Source organism: Ptychodera flava, chromosome 20, assembly GCF_041260155.1.
Source record: "Ptychodera flava strain L36383 chromosome 20, AS_Pfla_20210202, whole genome shotgun sequence".
In the NCBI taxonomy this organism is placed as follows: domain Eukaryota; kingdom Metazoa; phylum Hemichordata; class Enteropneusta; family Ptychoderidae; genus Ptychodera; species Ptychodera flava.
The window spans coordinates 19,220,585-19,241,782 of record NC_091947.1 but is presented as its reverse complement, the minus strand read 5'-3'; the positions used below and the strand labels follow the sequence as shown (position 1 = coordinate 19,241,782).

At 37.8% G+C, this 21,198-nt stretch overlaps 2 protein-coding genes and 4 non-coding genes across 6 annotated transcripts; 2 read left to right on the top strand and 4 right to left on the bottom strand.

Moving 5' to 3' along the window:
- The first annotated feature begins 2,483 nt into the window (after positions 1-2,483).
- On the top strand, positions 2,484-4,831 carry LOC139120763 (uncharacterized). Its single transcript, XM_070685315.1, has 2 exons — positions 2,484-3,086; positions 4,748-4,831. The coding sequence occupies exons 1-2, from the start codon at positions 2,484-2,486 to the stop codon at positions 4,829-4,831; spliced, it is 687 nt and encodes a 228-aa protein (XP_070541416.1).
- Positions 4,832-6,746: 1,915 nt separating this feature from the next.
- LOC139120759 (uncharacterized) lies at positions 6,747-7,811 on the top strand. The gene has a single exon (XM_070685312.1). It carries the CDS (start codon positions 6,747-6,749, stop codon positions 7,809-7,811), a length of 1,065 nt encoding a protein of 354 aa, XP_070541413.1.
- A 2,465-nt stretch (positions 7,812-10,276) lies between these two features.
- On the bottom strand, positions 10,277-10,348 carry Trnah-gug (transfer RNA histidin (anticodon GUG)). Its single transcript has one exon. It is a non-coding gene; the product is annotated as a tRNA-His (tRNA).
- Positions 10,349-11,939: 1,591 nt separating this feature from the next.
- On the bottom strand, positions 11,940-12,011 carry Trnah-gug (transfer RNA histidin (anticodon GUG)). The gene has a single exon. It is a non-coding gene; the product is annotated as a tRNA-His (tRNA).
- Positions 12,012-13,678: 1,667 nt separating this feature from the next.
- On the bottom strand, positions 13,679-13,750 carry Trnah-gug (transfer RNA histidin (anticodon GUG)). Its single transcript has one exon. It is a non-coding gene; the product is annotated as a tRNA-His (tRNA).
- Positions 13,751-15,235: 1,485 nt separating this feature from the next.
- On the bottom strand, positions 15,236-15,307 carry Trnah-gug (transfer RNA histidin (anticodon GUG)). Its single transcript has one exon. It is a non-coding gene; the product is annotated as a tRNA-His (tRNA).
- Positions 15,308-21,198: the final 5,891 nt, after the last annotated feature.

Sequence of the window (21,198 nt, the reverse complement as noted above, 5' to 3'; positions counted from 1 at the left end):
GAGCGTTCTTCCGCACGCTTTCCAATACATTCGGCATTACATAGTACAAGATATCGTAAGACGTAATCGTTGCTATGATTGGCGGAAGCATTTTCATGCCCTTCGGCATGTCGATAGGGGCCATGAGGTAAATTTTCTCAGTAGAGGTCACGCAATATCAAGAGAAATACGAGCGTGCGGAAGTGGGGCAAAGAATATGTAAAGACATTTAACACTTCTAAATAAACAACAATTATCAAACGTTTATAACCCATGTGTTGCAAAATGTAACTGGCGCATTTTTCTTTCCGACCATTGTACGGCGGTGCACGGACAGTGGGCTATCGCCACCGGAAATATTCACAATATAGCAAGGCATTTCTGTGTTCAAGATATGACGGTCGATGAATTTCATTCGGTTGTAAAACGAATTTTAAAATTACCCCTCTGTGTCATAATGTGGCGTTCAAATTATGGCTAAACATTTCTGTTTAAAATGTTGAAAAATGAAGTGTAGTCCACAGTTTGTTTCAACATATGCATATTTATTACTGGTATGTTATTTCATTTCAATAATTTAGCCCATCTTTAGTGTGTATTTTTTTATTTCTTTAGTCCATATTTGTTTAGCAGTGTTCTAAAATTCTTGAACAATTTGCAAATTATTCTAATGATATTTCAGATGCATATATTTGTGGTGATGATAACATAGTTGGTACTTTGTAAAAAGATTGAGAATTTTGTGCAGTCCAGCTGCAATTGAAACAACTGATAATGGTGTATTAGTTTCCTATTGGATTTATATGTCAGAATTGCACAAATCTGTGCTGAATTAGAATAATGTCACTGATCAAGAATCGCATCTGATTTCAGTTTTACAGTGGCTATTAGGAGAATGGTGTTCGCAGAGGAAATGCATAATGTGCTTTGAATGTAAAATCAAAATATTTAATATGAAATTAAATCATTTTAGTGAATCATAGCTAGACAACCTATCTCTGACATATTTTTCTTTCTTTTGCAGTACTGGTATTCACTGTGTCTTTACTGCAGCTGCTAATTTAAAAAAAGAGCCAAAATAAATCAGAATACACACACTTAGTACACAGACATTTGACAACAACATCCAACAGTGACATTGACAATACATACTAACAAGCAGAGCTTGTTAGTTCTAGAATATACAAAATATTATCTCACATAGTGAGTGTCTGAATGTTATTCTGAATTGTATTCCAAAGCACATTCTGAAAGTACTCTTCTGAAATATCCAATAACAGTACCTTCTGAATACTTTCTAGAAATACTGAGCTTTTCATAGTTCACCTATGCACGTATTTTGAACTATCATTGATAGTGAAGGCATTGACAATAAACATTTAATATTTACGTGCATTATATATTTAATTGAACTTGACATTTTAGAAATACACTGACAAATATGAAAACAAAAAAGAAAAGTCAAAAAGCATCAAACCTTGCAAAGAAATTATACATGGAGAGCCGAAGGTCTTCCCCAAAAAGCCAATATGAGATTGTCTCAATCAGAGGTGATGGCAATTGTCTATATCGTGCTATAAGTTATGGGATCTACAATACTGAAGATTACCACATACAAATCAGACTTGGTGTTATTGATTATTTAACTACACATTGGGATGATTATAAAGATGTAATCAAAGTTGAATATGCAAGGTGGCATATCCAAACGAAAGAGGAATATGCACACTATATGAGCAGACATGAACCAGGTTTAGCTACATATTCAGGTCATATTGAGTTGACTGCAGCTGCTATTGTGTATAATGTATGTATGCAAGTACATCTTGACCCTGCAAATAACCCCATAGACACTGTTGGCAATATCAATGGACCATTAATTATCCATCTTGTTTATAGAAATGCCATGCCAGACAGTGGACATGATTTTCTGAAACCCATTTCAAGTTCCATCACAGTTCCTACATGTAGACAGCAGTGCAAGAGAGAATGGATTCAAAAAAGAGGGCTGATCCAAATTTCAAACAAAATGAGAAAGAAACCGATTTAATTAGAAAGAAAGAAAACGATGTGATGAAGAAAACAAAGCACAAGAGCAACAGGCAGATTTATTTCGAAAAAGAGCCAAGCGGATAGATGAAACTTACAAAGCTAATGAACAACAGAAAGACTTAATTCGAAAGAAAACAATTCGCAGAGATAAACAATGTAAAGCAAAAGAACAACAAAATCAGGCCATTTACAAGAAAACAATACGTTTGGATAAACAATATAAAGCAAAAGAACAACAGAAAGATGTAATTCGAAAGAAAGCAGTGCGTTTGGATAAACAATACAAAGCAACAGAACAACAGAAAGATGTAATTCGAAAGAAAGCAGTGCGTACAGATACACAATATAAAGCAACAGAACAACAGAGAGATGTAATTCGTAAGAAAACTGTGCGCTTAGATAAAAAATATAAAACAACAGAACAACAGAATCAGGCCATGTACAAGATAACAATGCGTTTGGATAAACAATACAAAGCAAAAGAACAACAGAAAGATGTAATTCGAAAGAAAGCAGTGCGTACAGATAAACAATACAAAGCAACAGAACAACAGAGAGATGTAATTCGTAAGAAAACTGTGCGCTTAGATAAAAAATATAAAACAACAGAACAACAGAATCAGGCCATGTACAAGATAACAATGCGTTTGGATAAACAATATAAAGCAACAGAACAACAGAAAGATATTATTCGAAAGAAAGCAGTGCGTAGAGATAAACAATACAAAGCAACAGAACAGCAGAAAGATGTAATTCGAAAGAGAGCAGTGCGTTTAGATAAAGGATATAAAACAAAAGAACAACAGAAAGACGTTATTCGAAAGAAAAACAGACGTTTAGATGAGGCATACATTTGTACAGAGAAAATCAGAAACGCTTTATTCAAGAAAGATAGACGAATTGATGCCCACTACAAACAAAAAGAAAGACTGAAAAATAAAATTTCAAAGTCAAAGAAGCGATTAAATGTATTTCATAGACTAAAAGAGAAAGCAGCAAATGCTACCACAATGAGAAAATCCAGACTGAACATTGCATATCGTGAAAAGGAAAAGGTAAGAAACACCATTGCTATGATGCAAAGACGGACCAATGAAAATTACAGAGCAAAAGAACGTTTACATGACAACAGGCAAAACAGAACCAAAGACACTGTACACAACTGAATGTGCAAGAACTTATAGAATATTTCCACAATAGTATTTCTGATGGACCTCACCATTAGTGTGCATGTTGTAGTCAGCTCTGGTACAGAAAAACTTTGATTAATCACAACAATATCAAAGACACTCTGCCACTTATAACTAGACTCAGGATAACACATGATGATAATGATGTGCAATGGCTTTGCTCAACATGTTATTCATATTTGAAAAAGGGCAACATTCCTCCATGTGCAGTGCATAACAACATGTCATTTCCAACTTTACCAAAAGAGCTTGCACTTCATCCATTAGAAGAAAGACTAGTTGCATTACGTATTCCATTTATGCAGTTGAGAGAGCTACCTCGAGGACAACAGACTTCATTACGAGGGAATGTTGTAAACGTACCATGTGATATATCTACAACTGTTAACACATTGCCACGCCCATTAGATGCATCACAAACAATACCACTAAAGCTAAAAAGAAAACGAAGTTACAAACATGCATATCAAGTGCAAAATATTAGACCACAGAAAGTTGTTGATGCTGCACAGTGGCTAGTACAAAATTCTTGTCTGTACAAGTCTGAAAATGTCACTATCTCACCCCACACAAATCATTTTGGTGTAGTTAAAGATAAACAGCAAGAATGGAAAGAATTTTTACCTCAAGACAACTCTGATAAACAAATTGCAACTGATGATACACAATGCACAGATGAATCTAACAGATCAGATAGTCATACAGGTATAAATCAAAATGACTCGGATCATTCAGTAACACATACTGCCACAACTGATAAGATTATCACATATACGACAGATAATGCTGACAGTGAACTGAACATAAACAAAGCACAAATTACAAGTAATAGGGATCAGAACCACCAGAATCTATTACATGTAACAACAAATACCGAAAATGACACAAATAAAACAAGTAACACAAAAGACTGTCCTAATTTGCCAGAGCAAACAAATGTAACATCTGACACAGAATCTGATGATGAGTGGACAGAAGTGACAAACATAGATGACCGTGCTACAGGAAATCTTGATACATTACTTACACCTGAAACAACTGATATTGACAATGATGGTGCATACTGCTATGCTCCAGGAGAACGCAATAAACCGATGGGTTTGTTTCAAGATAAATATTCTGAAGAGTTGTCATTTCCTACAATATTTGCTGGCCAACCTAGACCAAAGACAAAAGTACCTGTACATTACAGTACACTATGTAAATGGGAACTAAGACATTCAGACAGGAGAGTTGCTAAATCAGTGCCGAACATTTTCTTCAAACTTAAGAAATTACAAGTAAAGCAAATACAAGACAAAGCTACATTATCTCTACGTAAATGTAAATTTGAAGGCAAACAATTGAAAGCTGCTTCTTTCCAATCTCATGAGCAAGTACAAAATGTGTTGCATCTTGATGAAGGTTACAAAATTTTGAGAACTGTCCGAGGATCACCACCATATTGGGAAAAAGCAAAAGAGATTTATTTGCAATGATTCGTCAGCTAGGACTACCCACATTTTTCCTCTCATTTTCTGCTGCAGAAACTCGATGGCATCATTTACTACGAATACTTGGACAAACTGTGCATCACAAATTATACACTGATGAAGAGATTAGTCAAATGACTTGGAAAGACAAATGTGAATTGATTCAGTCTGATCCTGTGACTTGTGCAAGACATTTTGACTATTCTGTACAACGATTTCTTCATGATTTCTTAGAGAGTTCTCTTCATCCTATTGGTGAAATAGCAGATAGCTTTTATCGAGTTGAGTTTCAACAGAGAGGATTACCACATATTCACATGCTGGTATGGATCAAAGATGCTCCACAGTATGATAAAGATGATAATGATACAATCACTGACTTCATTGACAGATACATCTCTTGTCAAAATTTAATGAATTCTGATGATGAGACACTGCAAAATCTGATCAACCTGCAACTACATAGACATGCCAAAACCTGCAAAAAGAAGGGACAATGTGTCTGTAGATTTGGCTTCCCATTGCCACCAATGCCAAAAACAATGATACTGACTCCTCTTGAATCTGATTGTCCAGAGGAAACACAAAATCAACTGAAAGAGCACTATGTCAAAATAAAGGCGGAATTGGATAATATGTGTATGGGTGATGATATCACATTTGAGGAATTTCTGTCCAAACTCAAACTTGATGAGCAAACATACATTGATGCTATTCGCTCATCACTTGCAACTGACAAGGTTTTTCTCAAGAGAACACCAAATGATATCAGAATTAATAGTTACAATTTAACATTACTACAAGCTTGGAGAGCAAATATGGATATTCAGTTTATTCTAGACCCATATGCATGTGCGATGTACATTGTGTCATACATAAGTAAGGCTCAGCGAGGTATGAGTAACCTACTAGAGCGTGCCACCAAGGAAGCAAGAGAAGGTAATAAAGATATCAAAGACAGAGTTAGACATATTGGAAATAAGTTTCTTAACCATGTAGAAGTGAGTGCTCAAGAAGCTGTATATTTGGTACTTCAAATGTCACTGCGCCGTGCTACACGTGATTTGTGTTTATTAATACATCACCACCAGACAGTCGCACAATTTTGTTGAAACCACTCTGTGAAATTCAAGGAATGCCTCCAGAATCAACTGACATAGAAACTGACAGTCTCATTAAAAAGTACCAACGTCGCCCAAAACCTCTCTTGGCATGGTGCCTGGCAGATTTGCAGCTTGGTTTGACTTCCACAAAGATGACACAAAACATAATCAAACAAACCACTATGATGACAATGTTGATGATGAACTTGTACAACCATCATCTGAGTCACATGTTTCATACAAAGTTGGAGGACTGATCTACAAAAAACGTCAAAAATGTAAAGTAATTAGATATGTTAACTTCCACAAAGCAAAAGAACCTGAGAATCATTACAGAGAACTATTAATGCTGTTTCATCCTTGGAAATCTGAAAGTGAACTCATTGAGAATTGTGATTCATATCAAGAGAAATATATGCAGTTGAAGGCAGACATAGATGCAAAGAGATGTCAATACCAACATAATGCTGAAGTTCTCCAGCAAGCAATAGAGAATCTGCAGAATGAAAACGCTGAACAAAATAATGCTGTGAGTACAGTAGCACCTAATGCAATACACAATGATGAACAAGATGCTAACCAGGGCTCAATTGAAAACAATGGCTATGCATCTTTCAATGCCAGACAAACCTGAACATTCAAATTATGATATTGGTCAAGACCTAGGTATTGCTGTCAATAACCCATGCATTGAGGATTTACAGCAACCCAGAATGAACAAGCAGGATTTCCATAATCTTGTAAGGAAACTAAATGAGAAACAGAAAGAAATATTTTATCATATTCTCAACTGGGTAAAAACTAAAGATGCTCAGTTATGTCTGTTTCTGACAGGTGGAGCAGGAGTTGACAAATCTATGGTAGTCAAAGCAATATACCAAGCACTCTTACGATACCTTGGAAGTCTACCAGGTGAAAACCCTGACCTTATCATAATGATTCTTAGCTAAATGGCACCAACTGGAAAAGCTGCATACAATCTTGGTGGTACTACTATTCACAGTGCACTTCAAATACCTGCTAGTCAAGGTTTTCACTACAGAGCACTCTCAACAGATAAGCTCAATACATTGCAAGCAAAGTATCGAAACCTGAAAGTAATATTGATTGATGAAATCTCAATGGTTGGTAATGGCATGTTCAATTATGTGAATCTACGGCTGCAGCAAATAATGGGTAACAAGAAGTTGTTTGGTGGTGTCAGTATCATTAGTAGTGGTGATTTGTTTCAACTCAAACCTGTGTTTGATGGTTGGATTTTTCAAGATCTAAATGTGAACTATGGGCCTTTAGCAACAAATCTTTGGCAAGAATGTTTTACAATGTTTGAATTAACAGAAATAATGAGACAAAAAGATGATGCAAACTTTGCTCAGTTACTAAACCGACTTCGAGAAGGAAACCATACAGACAATGACATTAAATACCTTGAGACTCGTATTGTGCAATTGAACTATGAAGATGTAACTACAAAACATGTTACTGACATAGTCCACATTTTCTACAGCAATGCCAGTGTTGATTCACATAACATCCTAGCCTTTAACAAATTGACAGGATTTAAGACAACCACTGAAGCAGTAGACACAGTTATTGGTGATGTTGATCAAGCTGTTAAAACTAAAATCCTAAAGAGTGTTCCAAAAGCAGCTCAAAAGACAATGGGTTTACAACATACATTGCATATTGCCATTGGACAGAGAATTGACCTCTGCATAAATTTATCAGTTGAAGATGGCCTCATAAATGGTGCATCAGGAATAATCCGATTCATTGATATACTAGATAACAACAATGTCACCAATTTGTGGATTGAGTTTGATGATCAGTCTGTAGGCCGCAAAACACGTCATGACAAGAAACATCTACTGCACAGTGGTATCAAAGCTCAGTGGACTCCAATACAAAAAATACCAAGACAGTTCAAAGTAGGTCGTTATAAAATGCTGAAGTCTTACGAAAACAATTTGCTATTCGTCCAGCTAGTGCAAAACAATACACCGTTCACAAGGTGACACACTCCAACAGGTTGTTGTAGATCTGCCAAACAAAAACAGTATCATCTACATTATGTTGCACTGAGTCGTGTAACTCATCTAGAAGGTCTTCATATTCTGAATCTGCATCCAAAAAATATAACAGTCAGCAGTGATGTTCAAACAGAAATGAATCGTTTACGCACTGAAGCAATGTACAACCAAATTTACAATTTCCCTACAAATACAATGAGACCTATTTTGTAGTTGCACATCAAAATGTCAGATCATTACATGCCCATTATGAAGATGTTGCATGTGATTACAGTTTAACAGCTGCAGATGTGATAATTTGTACAGAGTCATAACTGTCTCCAAATGATAGTTCCAGTTATGACTTACCAGGCTATGTAACTTACAGACATGATGGGTCATCATCAGGAAATCAGAGATCAGCACATGGCACTGTTATTTACTCCAGACATGGCTATTTTGAAACACCACAAAGCATTGATTATGGTGGCATTGAATTCACACTATCAAAGTATCAAACACCTATTGGTATCTTGCAAATTATTGGTACATATTGTAATCCAAATACTGTAATTTCAACTTTTGAAAAGGCGATTTTTAACCTGCATCTTAAACTTCATCCCAATGACCCCATTGTCATAATCGGTGATTTTAATGTAGATATGCAAGACAATTCTGTCAGAAAACAGAAACTATTACAGTTAATGACAGAAACATATGATTACAAACAGCTGATACACTCTCCAACAACTGATTATAATTCATGCCTTGATCACATCTACACCAATATTGATCCTATTGAAGGTCATGTACTTGAATCTTATTTCAGTGATCATAAGCCAATATTTGCAGCCTTCAATTCACACACATAAATGTGACATTTGAATGGAAAAAAATAATTTTCAATACAAATAACACTCATTTCCAATAAGCAGAAATGCATGTTCATTTATCATTAGTAGACTATCGGTCATAAATTTAGTCATCCCCTTTCTCACCACTGTTAAGTGATGTTTTGCGCCAAAGACTGAGAATAATAAATGTTTACACAAATTGTCATGTGTGATACAGTTCTCCACTTCTCAGTACACTTTGTTCTCAGTTTTGAAAATGGTCAGTAAGCCTGCGATTTCTTATTCACATTAAATACCTACTCTATAATTTGTGTATGACAGTATTGACATTTCTTTGTCACTACTTACAGTCTGTACAGAGAGACTACTACTCTCTATGCTATTTATCAATGAAAATCCTCTTTTTAAATTACATTCTATGTCAGATTATTCCCACAAACTTGAGCACAATGAGGCTCGCTGTCTACCGGTACGATGATGATTTCAAGTAAATCAATAATGCATCCAAACAAATTCAAAATTTTTTGTATATCCAGTTTTTCTATAGAAATCTAAGCCTTACATTCTAAATTAGTGTGCACATTTAATGATCGCCTGTCTGATGAACATATGCTGTTCCATAATTAAATAATTACCAAACAAACAGCTAGACGCACTTAAGTACGCTTAACTCACAAAAATAATTTGTAAGCACACACCGCTACACAGGATATGGTGTTCAAGGAATTTAATAAGCAACAGTGGACAAATACAAAGCAGTGATAAGCTAACTATGGAAAATACAATGTCAAGCAAAACTACGAAGAAGTAAAATCTAGGCAAAAACCACTTCAAAACTAAGCACAAAATAAATCAAAGATTGGGTGAGGGTCTCCGCCAGTCTGCTTCCTGGGCAAAGGTTTGGGTTGCAAAGTTGTGATTGCAGACCTTTGGAAAGCCGAAAGTGAAAGTGGTTCCACCGGGCCGGTGGAGACCACCTTCTTGAGTGGGGGTACATGCAATGGACGGCCCACAGTGGGAAGCAGACTAGTGGAACCAAGGAGGAGATGGGGTTGGTGGCGGGATAGCTTGGCAGACAGCCTGATGGCCTAGAATGAATGAACTTGGACCAGAAGCTTGCAGTAAGGATTAGGTCAAGTGCAGTGCGCAAGAAAGATTGGTAGCAAGATAGCGGATGCTAAGGTGTCTACGTCAGCAGATGAGTAGTTAGATAGTCAGTAATAAGATGTCTACGTCAGCAATGCAAAGTGACTTCGGGACATGTTGTTCTGCAGGCGGCCTAGCTCCGTGGACTTACAAACTGGATTTGTGTTAACACACAATTCCTTATTTAATGTGCAATGGTCAAACACTATCCATGGAATATCTACACATCTCCCTAATACACTGATGACCCACGGTGTCCACTCAAGTCTCACTTTGATTACAGTCAGAACGCTACTAGAAAATACATCGCAATACACAGCTTTTGAGTAAGATAGAGAGAGTGTGATATGTTGTCTATAGAATAATGCTTTCTTTTATACAATATAGGGGCAATAATTAGTGAAGGAAGTTGGCGAGAAAGATTAAAAAATACAATCTAGCCTTGCCGTCCCATTACACCTGTAAGGATAATGCCGAGACCAGGATTCGAACCTGGGTTATTGCGGCCACAACGCAATGTCCTAACCACTAGACGATCACGGCGAGTTAACCGGCTAGCTGATATCGCATGAAGAGAGTTCACACTTTGATTGCTCATGTTCATTTTGGATCAGTGTCCAATCTATTTCCAGGAAAACATCGATTGCAGTTTCGTTTTCAGTTTTAGTGAATGTGAATTAAAATCTCCCAGTTTGCATACAAATGCGAGATCTTCCGCTCATTTTGATCAAGGTAATAATTAATCCAAACATATCCATTGCCGATGTAGTTTATCAGCAAATGTGATAAATATCCCACCTTCTGACAGAAGCTATGGATACTGTATACTGTTACTGTGCAGTATTTTAAGACAAATATTTGGTGTGGTCAGAAGAAAAGATCTCGTTTGAAGGACTTCGGTTTACATTTTGGCGATAACATCAAAGTCAGATAATGCATGGTGGGGGCAGGGGGGGACACGTTACAGGAAACAGTCCATGATGTGTGTATCTCTGTTCTATTGACACAAACTGATATGTTTACCTATTTGAGATAGAATTGTGTCCTCAGTGATAAAAGGACAACCGCGGCAATCTTTTCAGTCTTCTATTAAACAACTAAGGGCATTTTAATGTTTTAGATCAAACCAGAAAAAAGATGATTGAATCAGAATGATCAAGACATTTTATGAAAGGTAAGTTTCGCTGTGTGCATCAGAGCTGCGATAACTTTGTGAGACGTTGTCGCGACAACACGACGCGACAGGGTACTGTAAGGTCACACGCTACTGCTGCGCCACCAACGATGAAGAGTCAGGGTAGAGTGACAAATTATCGATAGTGTACTAACATTTTGAAATTCAAGATGGCTGCGTATTCACTATGATGTTAACCCATAGATCCTAATATTTAGGGTCTGTGATTAACTTTGTTGCGCATGTGAATTTTTGATTTTCACAAAAACAAGACAAAACTATCTTTACTTCCATAAGGCTTCGAAATCAGCAGCAGATTACAAGCAGCAGATCAAAAAAATTATTGAAAATAAGTGTACGTCCGAATATCTGTGTCCAAGTCGCATTCAACTTTAAGCCTACAATGAAGATCTTTCAAGTTCGTAAAAATGAGTTAAAACACCTCATAGCGGTTAAATAGAAACAACTTCCTTCCATCAGTGTAGGACACAGACCAAGGCTTGTACCCGTACCTTCTGTTTCGTATTGGTCCACATCTATCCCAATTTTCCGGTTTTGATGGTGAAAATTTGGTGTCTCTAGTGTAGGCTCGACTAAGCAAATAGTGTCAAATTAACAACGGTCAGATATCGATATACGCTGAGGTCTTGCTACACTAAAGAAATCGATAGATCGAGTAACTGCTCAAAGGGAAAGAAAACATAAAGTGATCGTGTTTAAAACATACATTCGGAGAAGAGAAAGGGGATACACGAAAAAACAAAAATTCGTCGAACAGAATACCTTCTTCGGCATTTTTAGCAGCGACGGCAAGATGGACACAAAGAAACTGATCTAACAAATTGCATCATCCAGGGCTCCAAGGAAGACAATTCTCCGTTCAAAGGGATGTTGCTGTAAGTTTACAAGAAAGACAAAAAAGGCACTAGCCTTGCCGTCCCATTACACCTGTAAGGGTAATGCCGAGACCAGGATTCGAACCTGGGTTATTGCGGCCACAACGCAATGTCCTAACCACTAGACGATCACGGCGAGTTAACTGGCTAGCTAATATCGCTCGAAGAGAGTTCTGATTATGCTTTGCCGTGCTCGTAGCCGATCCTTCAGCGTGCTTGACTTTCGCTTTCAATTTTCAATGGAAGTAAATGTGAAGTAAAAACAGCTTCCTCACAGTTTTATTTTAATCATAGCGATCATTGTTTCAAAATGTGCATTGCACTTCTGTCTATTTTAACTGTTTTAGGTTAACGTGACGTCGTGGCAGGTCACTGTACAGTCACAAAATGAGAAGCCCAAGTTTTAAGTAGCGCCGCCACTCGAAAAATTGCCAAAGTGTTGTTATCACCGTGTGTTACCTTACTATACAGATTTGGTGTTCAACGTTTTCTTTAGAGGTTCGTTAATCCCTTTTCATTTCTTTCAATGTTTTTATAATTAATAAAGATAATAAAATGACAGGGTGGTTTTGTTTGTTAGTATTCCGTTTTTCATATGAATGAGGAACTTTCTCCAAACAGAGCTTCGCTGTACAGCACACCTCCTGACGTAACAACTCCATGGTATATGCTCAATTCTTGTGTACTAGCTTTAATCATCAAATGTTCGTAAGTACTCATATAGGATTATCAGTGCCAAGCATGAGGGTTATTTTAAATAAATATTTGAATATTCTGGCTGTCAGACAAGCGACTTTTAATTACATGTAATGTTATTGCCCCTAGTCACATTTTAAGCTTTATTTTCCTCTCGTCATCATCAGGAAATCCTGGACATGTACTGCTTTGAATGAACGTCAAAATATCTTGTTTTCGAGATATGAGCAGGATTTGTTGATTATGCAATTATATGAATATCAGTGCATTGTTTTCACTCGAATGTGTCCCTCTGGTCTAGCTACGATTCTGGATTCTAACATAGTAATTCATGCCGCGGTTTATAAACCCGAAAATACGCTTTTCACCTTCAATAAAACCAGGGATTCTCTGAGCCTACTGCAATGATGTACATGCTACACCCCTATATGCGTTTAGCACAGAATCTAAGACAACTAAGTATATCCAGCCCTGCGCTGCATCAGTCGTTTTGAACGGGGATGCACCCCCTAAGTCTGTGTTTAAAAAATTGTCGACACAATTTAATCTTGACTTACAACGTCTGAAAGACTGAAATATATGTTTTAAAAATAAAGGCCTTCTTACAACTACATCGTGACGCAGTGAAAATGATAGATAGATGTGAGTCGACACAAATTGTAAAGTATACAGCTGCAGAAATCATGTACTTACTTTTTCTATACTGTTCAAAATAAGGACTCTTTTCCATACTTTAGTTCATTTTTGTTTTACTTGCGTTATATTATTTTCAAATCAACGCCCGTTATGGTTGCCGCTTGCAATAAGAAATTTGTAAATGCATAAAAAACATAAATAACATTTGACAATAAAACTAAAACTAATCATGCATTTCTAAAGTGAAAGCGAATGCGTAAAAACCTGAGAAATTTCTTCGATTTATTGGACATTTTCTCTTGTTTGACGCGGAACAATCATCTTGAGGAACGCATTCTTGACAGAGAACCCCCTGACCTATGTAATGCAAGTTCATGGTTGACCGAAATGCAATGAGCTTATATGATAAACGTTTATAAAAGAAAGAAAAAAGTCACTAGCCTTGCCGTCCCATTACACCTGTATGGGTAATGCCGAGACCAGGATTCGAACCTGGGTTATTGCGGCCACAACGCAATGTCCTAACCACTAGACGATCACGGCGAGTTAACTGGCTAGCTGTAATACCACGTTGGACATTTTGGATAAACATGTCGTGATTGAAGGCAGATCATTTTCAATATTCTTTTAAAAAGTCTTCTTTTACTTTCACTTTCAATGCAAGTAAATGTGAAGCGAGAAACAGCTTCTTTCACACGATTTAAAGATTTACTGTAATTTTAATAATAGCGATCATTTTTGAAAATATGTATTGCACTTTTAGTTTATCGGAAATTGTCAAAATGATATTACAGGTCCCTGAAACCACATACATGGTATGCCTGGCAACGGATGTATGTCCTGTGCATTTTGACAGGCCTTTATAATCAAAGAGCATAAACATCTTTTAAAGGGATGACTCATTTTCATTTTGACGGATAAATATAACTTTGGATAATGTGTGGGAAGAACCGTCCCAGATAAGGGTATATATCTGTTCAATTTACATATTTGATACGTGTGCAACAAGCCTTATACTGTATATCGTAGAATGGTGAGATGGGTAGGATTGACAATTAAGGGTAATTCTTGAAAACAGAGAGTTTTCAAATTATTTCAGTCAACTTGCATGCAGACAAAACAGTGGAGTGATCTCGGAATTCTAATTAAATATGACTTTTGGCCTGGTGCGATGGATACAAAATTAATTTTTAAATCGTTGCAGGTCACCGTGACGTCGTGACAGGTTACTCACTGTTCGGTCACAGAATCAAAAGCCAGAGTTTTGAGCAGCGCCACCACGCGATAAAGTGCCAAAGTGTTTTTATCACCATGTGTTACTACGCTGTATGGATTCATTTATCACATTATTGTAAGTACCATATAGTATTGTCAGTGCAAACCATGGGGTTGTTTTTAATAAATATTTTAATGTTGGAACTGTATAATTGCATTATAATTATATTCAAACCAACATAAACCGGACGAACGCCCAATTACAGGATGAGGTACCCATTACCCACTACCCAATAGAGCAAGCAATGAGGAGTAAAGTGCCTTGCTTAAGGGCACAACATCCTGTTAGAAACTCGAATTCACCGTCCTCCAACAGTGAATACGTTACTCTGGACTTAAATACCGGACCTCGAACTCACCATCCTCTCGATAGAGAGCCCGGTACCCAAACCATTGCGTTTTCAAATCAACGCTCATCGAATATTTACGGTAGCCGCTTGCGATAAGAAATTATGAATGCATAAGAAACATAAATAACATTTGACAAAAAAGCTACAATGAAAGAGAATGCGTAAAAACCTGAGAAATTTCATTGATTTTTTTCGACATTTCTCTTGTTTGTCCAGGCACAATCACCGTGAAGAACGAATACAATATCCAGACCTCTCGACAGGGACTTCTTGTCAGAAAATCCCTCACCAACGTGATGGAAATTCATGGTTGACCAAAATGCAGTGAGCTAATACGATAAACGTTTAACAAGAAAGACAAAAAAGCACTAGCCATGCCGTCCCATTACACGTGAGGGGGTAATGCCGAGACCAGGATTCGAACCTGGGTTATTGCGGCCACAACGCAATGTCCTAACCACTAGACGATCACGGCGAGATAACTGGCTAGCTAATATCGCTCGAAGAGAGTTCTGATTATGATTTGCTTGCTCGTAGCCGATCCTTCAATTCCACGAATTCAGCGTGCTTGACTTTCGATTTCAGACTAAGAGAGTAACTGTCACGTATCTAAAATCAAGCATGTATCTCTTGCAAAGTTTCTACGATATTATTAGTGGTCTTGCAACTCACAATAAATACACACATTCAATAAATGCACACATTTACACTTTACTTCAATATAAAAACATTTTTCAGTGTACTTTATTGTACTTGGGCCTCAGCCCAAGTACATTTGTTTTCATTCCGTGGGAAAAAACTGTAAGGTATAACCATTTCTGGCTGAGACCAGGGAGGGCAAAATGTATTGGCTTCATCTTTCTTGGCATAATAAATGGCGTAATGATGTTAACTGAATGGAAGTGCTGCTCTCAGCCAGTCTTGAATAAGTGAGATGTGAATATAAATGCTTCTCTATCTGAGTTCTGGCCACAAAATCTTCTGAATATAATCAAAATGTGCATCGAAATGCAACAATTAATGCACCCTCCGTTCCTAGGCGATGGCACGACCCTTGCTACACCACACTGGACGAGCCAAAGTGGGAGGGGTAATTTCGGTTTGGTCGAACAGGAGGGCTCGAGACCAGAATTTAACATTAAACTTGAAACATGTTTAATCACTGACAAGATGTGGATTAGTGTTAATCAAAGAGAAAGTTTGAAAAGGAAAGGTTTTATATCCCGGACACAATGAAAAACATTACGACTGGAAACTGTACCCCCGGTTGAGAATAGTAATGCCCACAGCGATGGAGAACACTTATCCTTGAGCTGAGAAAACCAGACCATCATTTCGAAATAGAGCTGCAGATTCGAGAAGCTCGTTAAAAATAGCTAGGTCCACCCCGTAAGGGGTGGTTTCGCGTCTTGAGGGCAAATTTCGCCTCCTTCATTTAGAAATCGTACGTTTGTTTTTCCAGGGGAACACATCATTTGATACAAAATTTGCATGAAAAGGGGTCGCCAGTAAGCACGTGGTCAAATCTGGCATAAGAAACAATATGAAATGTTGGGTAAAGCCAGTCCAAAATAAACTGATTTGAACTTTTGTTTTGTAATTTATACCACTGCAGTAACATGACTTTTTTTTGACAACATCACACAATGTAATACGTTTTGAAACTGAATACTCCGACGTATTCTGTGTCCCCTTTGCTAAAAAATACGGTATGCCGATTACCATGTAAGGAGATGATGACGTCAAGACAGATTTGTAGTGCGTTTGGTCTTGGATGGTGCACGAAGTTTTGTCGAGGTAGCTTGTGTATTTATTTCCTAAATGGGAGATATTAGGGTCGATCTAAAAGAAGGCCGAAAAATGTTATGATACTCAAAGCGAGCTGAACTCCAATGCGAATGGTTGGATAATTTGGAGGATGTCTAGACTGATCTCGTCTAATTAAGATTATTTGGCGGTCAGTATTGAATTTCAACTGCGTCACAAGTTTGCGTCGAACGGTCAATGAACGATATTTTAGAAATCTGGAGACATGGCACATCGCAGTTTTATTTTAGTATTTTATATTTTACAAAAGATGTAAGAAGCAATGATTTTGTTGAAAATTCTGAAAGAAATATAGGAAGATTTGATCGCGAACACATTTTCACTTGGGGGTCAACTAGCCGTGCGTACGATGCTGTGTGTTCCGCTACAGCTAACCGCCCCGCTCACCACAGCCCTGCAAAGACCCGTACGTTGGGTCGGTGACTTCAAATCCATTTTGGGACTTGACGTAAAAAGCCAAATTACTGCCGAAATTCAGCGTTCTTGGCCCAAGTCGTATCCCAGCCTACCTCAGCTACTCGATCGCTTCAAAAATGACAGTCTTTTATTCACTTCTCGTAAATAACCGTCGATGTCGGCAACTCTCTCGCTGGCCCTGCGTACGATGCTGTGTGTTAGCTGTAGCACATAGCATCGTACGCAGGGCTAGGGGTCAACATGGGGTCGCAGCCATGTTGCCTCAAAACTTATTTCTGTCTGCACTCAAAACTCAAAATGTCGCATATGAACCTGAAAAATCGATGTAATTTTGTCAAAATTCGGCGAAATTTCAGCCTATAGACAAAATTTCATCTAGGTAAGGTAAATTTACTGAAATTTGATCGACAAATAATCCTGAGCTTGAACGTGACAGCTCGCCTTCTCCGGGAAGTCATGCATCCGGCCAGCTGCCCATATGGCCGGGTGCATGAGATTGTTTTCAAGCGACGGCGGCAGACCGTACGGGGCTCTGGATATGAACCTACCGCCGGTGTAGCTGTAATAACTGTTGCGTTGTTTTTAATCACCACGGACGAAGTCCGTGGGGACTTATAGGTTTGGTCATGTCCGTGCGTCCGTTCACGCCTAGTACCCAACCCCATACAGATGCACGTCGATTTGTTTCACAATGCTTTCAAATTTGGCCGTGTTAGAGGACTTTTTAGTTTACACCTCCATAGACTCCCATGTATAAGGCAGTTCTCCATAGATTCGCATGTATGATGCCAAGAAAAATAAAATTTAGTTTCTCATCGTATTCATATTGCCTAAAGGATGCAGTGACACAGTTTTTTTGTCCCCACGGATAAAGTCCAGGGGGCTTATAGATTGGCTCACATCCGTCCGTGAGTCCATCAGTGAGTCCATCGGTTCACGCAGATATCTCAGACATTTTGACAAAATATCATGTGACCTTGGTGACCTTTGACCTCAAATATACATTATTGTCCATAACTCAGTAACCACAAGGGCTAAACCTTTCATATTTGGTATGATGGGACACCTTATGACGCCACATATTGTACCCCATTAATTATGTGCATATCTAATTGTGAGCGAGCCAATAGAGCAAGAGGTCTGATTTCTGGTATATAGGGATAAGTTAACAATATAATTTGTTTGACAAAACTTCACGTGACCTCAATGACCTTTGACCTCAAATATACATATTTGTCCACAACTCAGTAACCACAAGTGCTACAGCCTTCATATTTGTTATGAAAGGACACCTTATGACACCATATATTGTACCTCATTAATTATGTGCATATCTTATTTTGAGCGAGCCAATAGAGCTAGAGGTCTGATTTTGGTATATAGGAATAACTTAGCAATACAATTATTATGACAAAATGTGACGTGACCTCAATGACCTTTGACCTCAAATATATATATTTGTCCACAACTCAGTAACCACAAGTGCTACATCCTTCATATTTGGTATGATAAGACACCTTATGACACCACATATTGTACCTCATTAATTATGCGCATATATAATTTTGAGCGCGCCAATAGAGCTAGAGGTCTGATTTTTGGTATGTAGGAATAACTTAGCAATACAATTATTTTGACAAAATGTCACGTGACCTCGATGACCTTTGACCTCAAATATTATATTTGTCCACAACTCAGTAACCACAAGTGCTACACCCTTCATAAATGGTATGATGGGACACCTTATGACACCACATATTGTACCTCATTAATTATGCGCATATCTAATTCTGAGCAAGCCAATAGAGCTGGATGTCCGATTTTTGGTATATAGGGATAACTATAGGTTGAAATCTAAATATGCCCATCTAAATATTAGACATCTACCATCGAGAACAAAAGAAATTTGCTGTAATTTGAATATTTAAGGAGTTTAAGCAATTCCCGCTATAAATAAAGAACCCCTGCCTCAAACTCCACAAAAGTTGCTAGACATATTTTGCCGTTGTCATGCCATTGCTTCGTTTAATAACCAGTTAATCAAATGCCTCATTGACAGGAGGAAATTCAAGACCATATTTGAATAGTAGTATATATTGTCCTCAAAATTACTCTATCACGGCCCAAGTACTCATTGCCTTCAGCAATACTGCCTTGTTATCTATGAATTCGACACAAAAGAACAGGTCTATTTCTGAAGTCTTACTTTATGAACCACATTTTTACTCCCCCGAAGCCTTGCATCAAAACAAGTTGTTAAAATGTTGACAATGACGAACAAACAGTTGAAATCAATGTCCCCTCCAGCTTGAAAACGTTGAGTACTTACCGAGCTGACGTTATTGTTCCTGCATGAAGGAAGTGAGAATTTTTCTGAATTTTACTGGGAAATTTCTCCTCCTGTATCTCGGTTTTATATCCCCCGGGAAAGAAAGGAAAATCAGAAATGCCGAATAAGAAAAGGGGAAGACTTTATGCAGGCTGAATTTTCTATTATTTGAGTTGCAGTCGTTTGATGCTTGATGATGATTCTCGGTCGGGGCAGAGTTGATATGGCCTGCTCTCGTTATGGTTCAACCAATGGTATATATATCAAGATTTAAGATCGAAGTATTGCGAAGTATGTGCACTCTTCATACACGAAAGCATGTTCGAAAATCAGTCCATCCTATTTGATCCGAAACCAGAGCACAAAACTTCAGAAGACTGCTGCTATCAAAGAAATGGTCACACATGCGAGCAACTTTTTCGAAGACCCTCGGCATGCAGCGCCATCACTCATTTGAATGTGAATGTCGATCAGAAGCGTGACTGTACGGACGTATCGGCCCCCGCCCTCTAACATCTCTGCAACTTAACAATAATTTTCTTAGTTTGAATGTCACTGCAACAAGTGTGTTGAGGCTATCGCAAATACCCACGAAAATTATTTCAGTATTAAGAATAAAGAATAACAATTTTGATGAACACTTATGCATTGAATATCGTCGCATAAATGGTAAAGACATTAATTAGTGCCCATCTCTTGGTTAATTACGTGGCAAAATACACCAAGCCGTATGACAGAAACTCTGTGAAGGATATAAATCTGCTGTTGACAAAATTCTGACACAATATTCGTATCCCATTGGGGCAATGGCATTGGAAGGGTATACTATATAGATATGTACCTCGGTTTTCGCCCCTTTTTCGTCTCCTGTAGACCTTTTAACCAAGGACATTTGGACATTGATATAGACTTTTGATCCCTGTTCTTTGCCGCCAGCACAATTTTAAACCGTAATGTTGTAGAAATATAGAGTTTTGACTCAAGTATTTGGCCGATATGCAGACACACCCCTCCCCCGTTATTGTGGAAAATCGTAGAGTTTGTGCTTTGAAGTTGGAACTTCCACTGGTACATCTCGAAAAAATCGGCGATGACTGCCCTCTTCGGGATTCGTACATCAAAACTTATGAGTACGACATGTACTGATGCTATATCAGCGTTATACCTTGATCTGTGATTTGAAAGAAGACAAAATAAATTGCACACTAAGCTGTATGACAAAAGGGACGATTTTAATTTTGAAATCATTAACTTTCCCTACGTAAGCAGTAATATTCCATCGGGTCCAGCTTATTGTGTATACATTTCACAACCCCTGAGATATTGTAGAGCTTGTGATTCATATGAAGACTTTCAAGTGAGACACAACTTTCTAGTCTTAAAACTGGTGAGACAGGGATTTTCACAAACTAGGTTGGCTAGATCATTTAAGGAGTTCTACGGTAGATATGTCGATCTTATATCAAAATAAGACAAAGCTGTTACTCAGATGATGAGAGACAGTATTCCTGGCTTTGACTCACAACAATTGGCAACTGGTTGAATTACCGTACAACTACTTTGTAATTTTAGTTCAATCTTGACGGGTGTAGCACGCGAGCAGGGTACGATTACTCATTCCGAACACCTGGTATGACCACGTGCGTTGTGGTTCGAGATTTTCAGTGTGTTTTTTGTTGTTGTTTTGTTCGTTTGTTTCTTGGACTTGGTGATCTACTTGTCTTGAATGATAACGATTGCTGGACTTGATTTGATGTCATAGTTCCTGTATTTATAAACCTGCATCTTATACC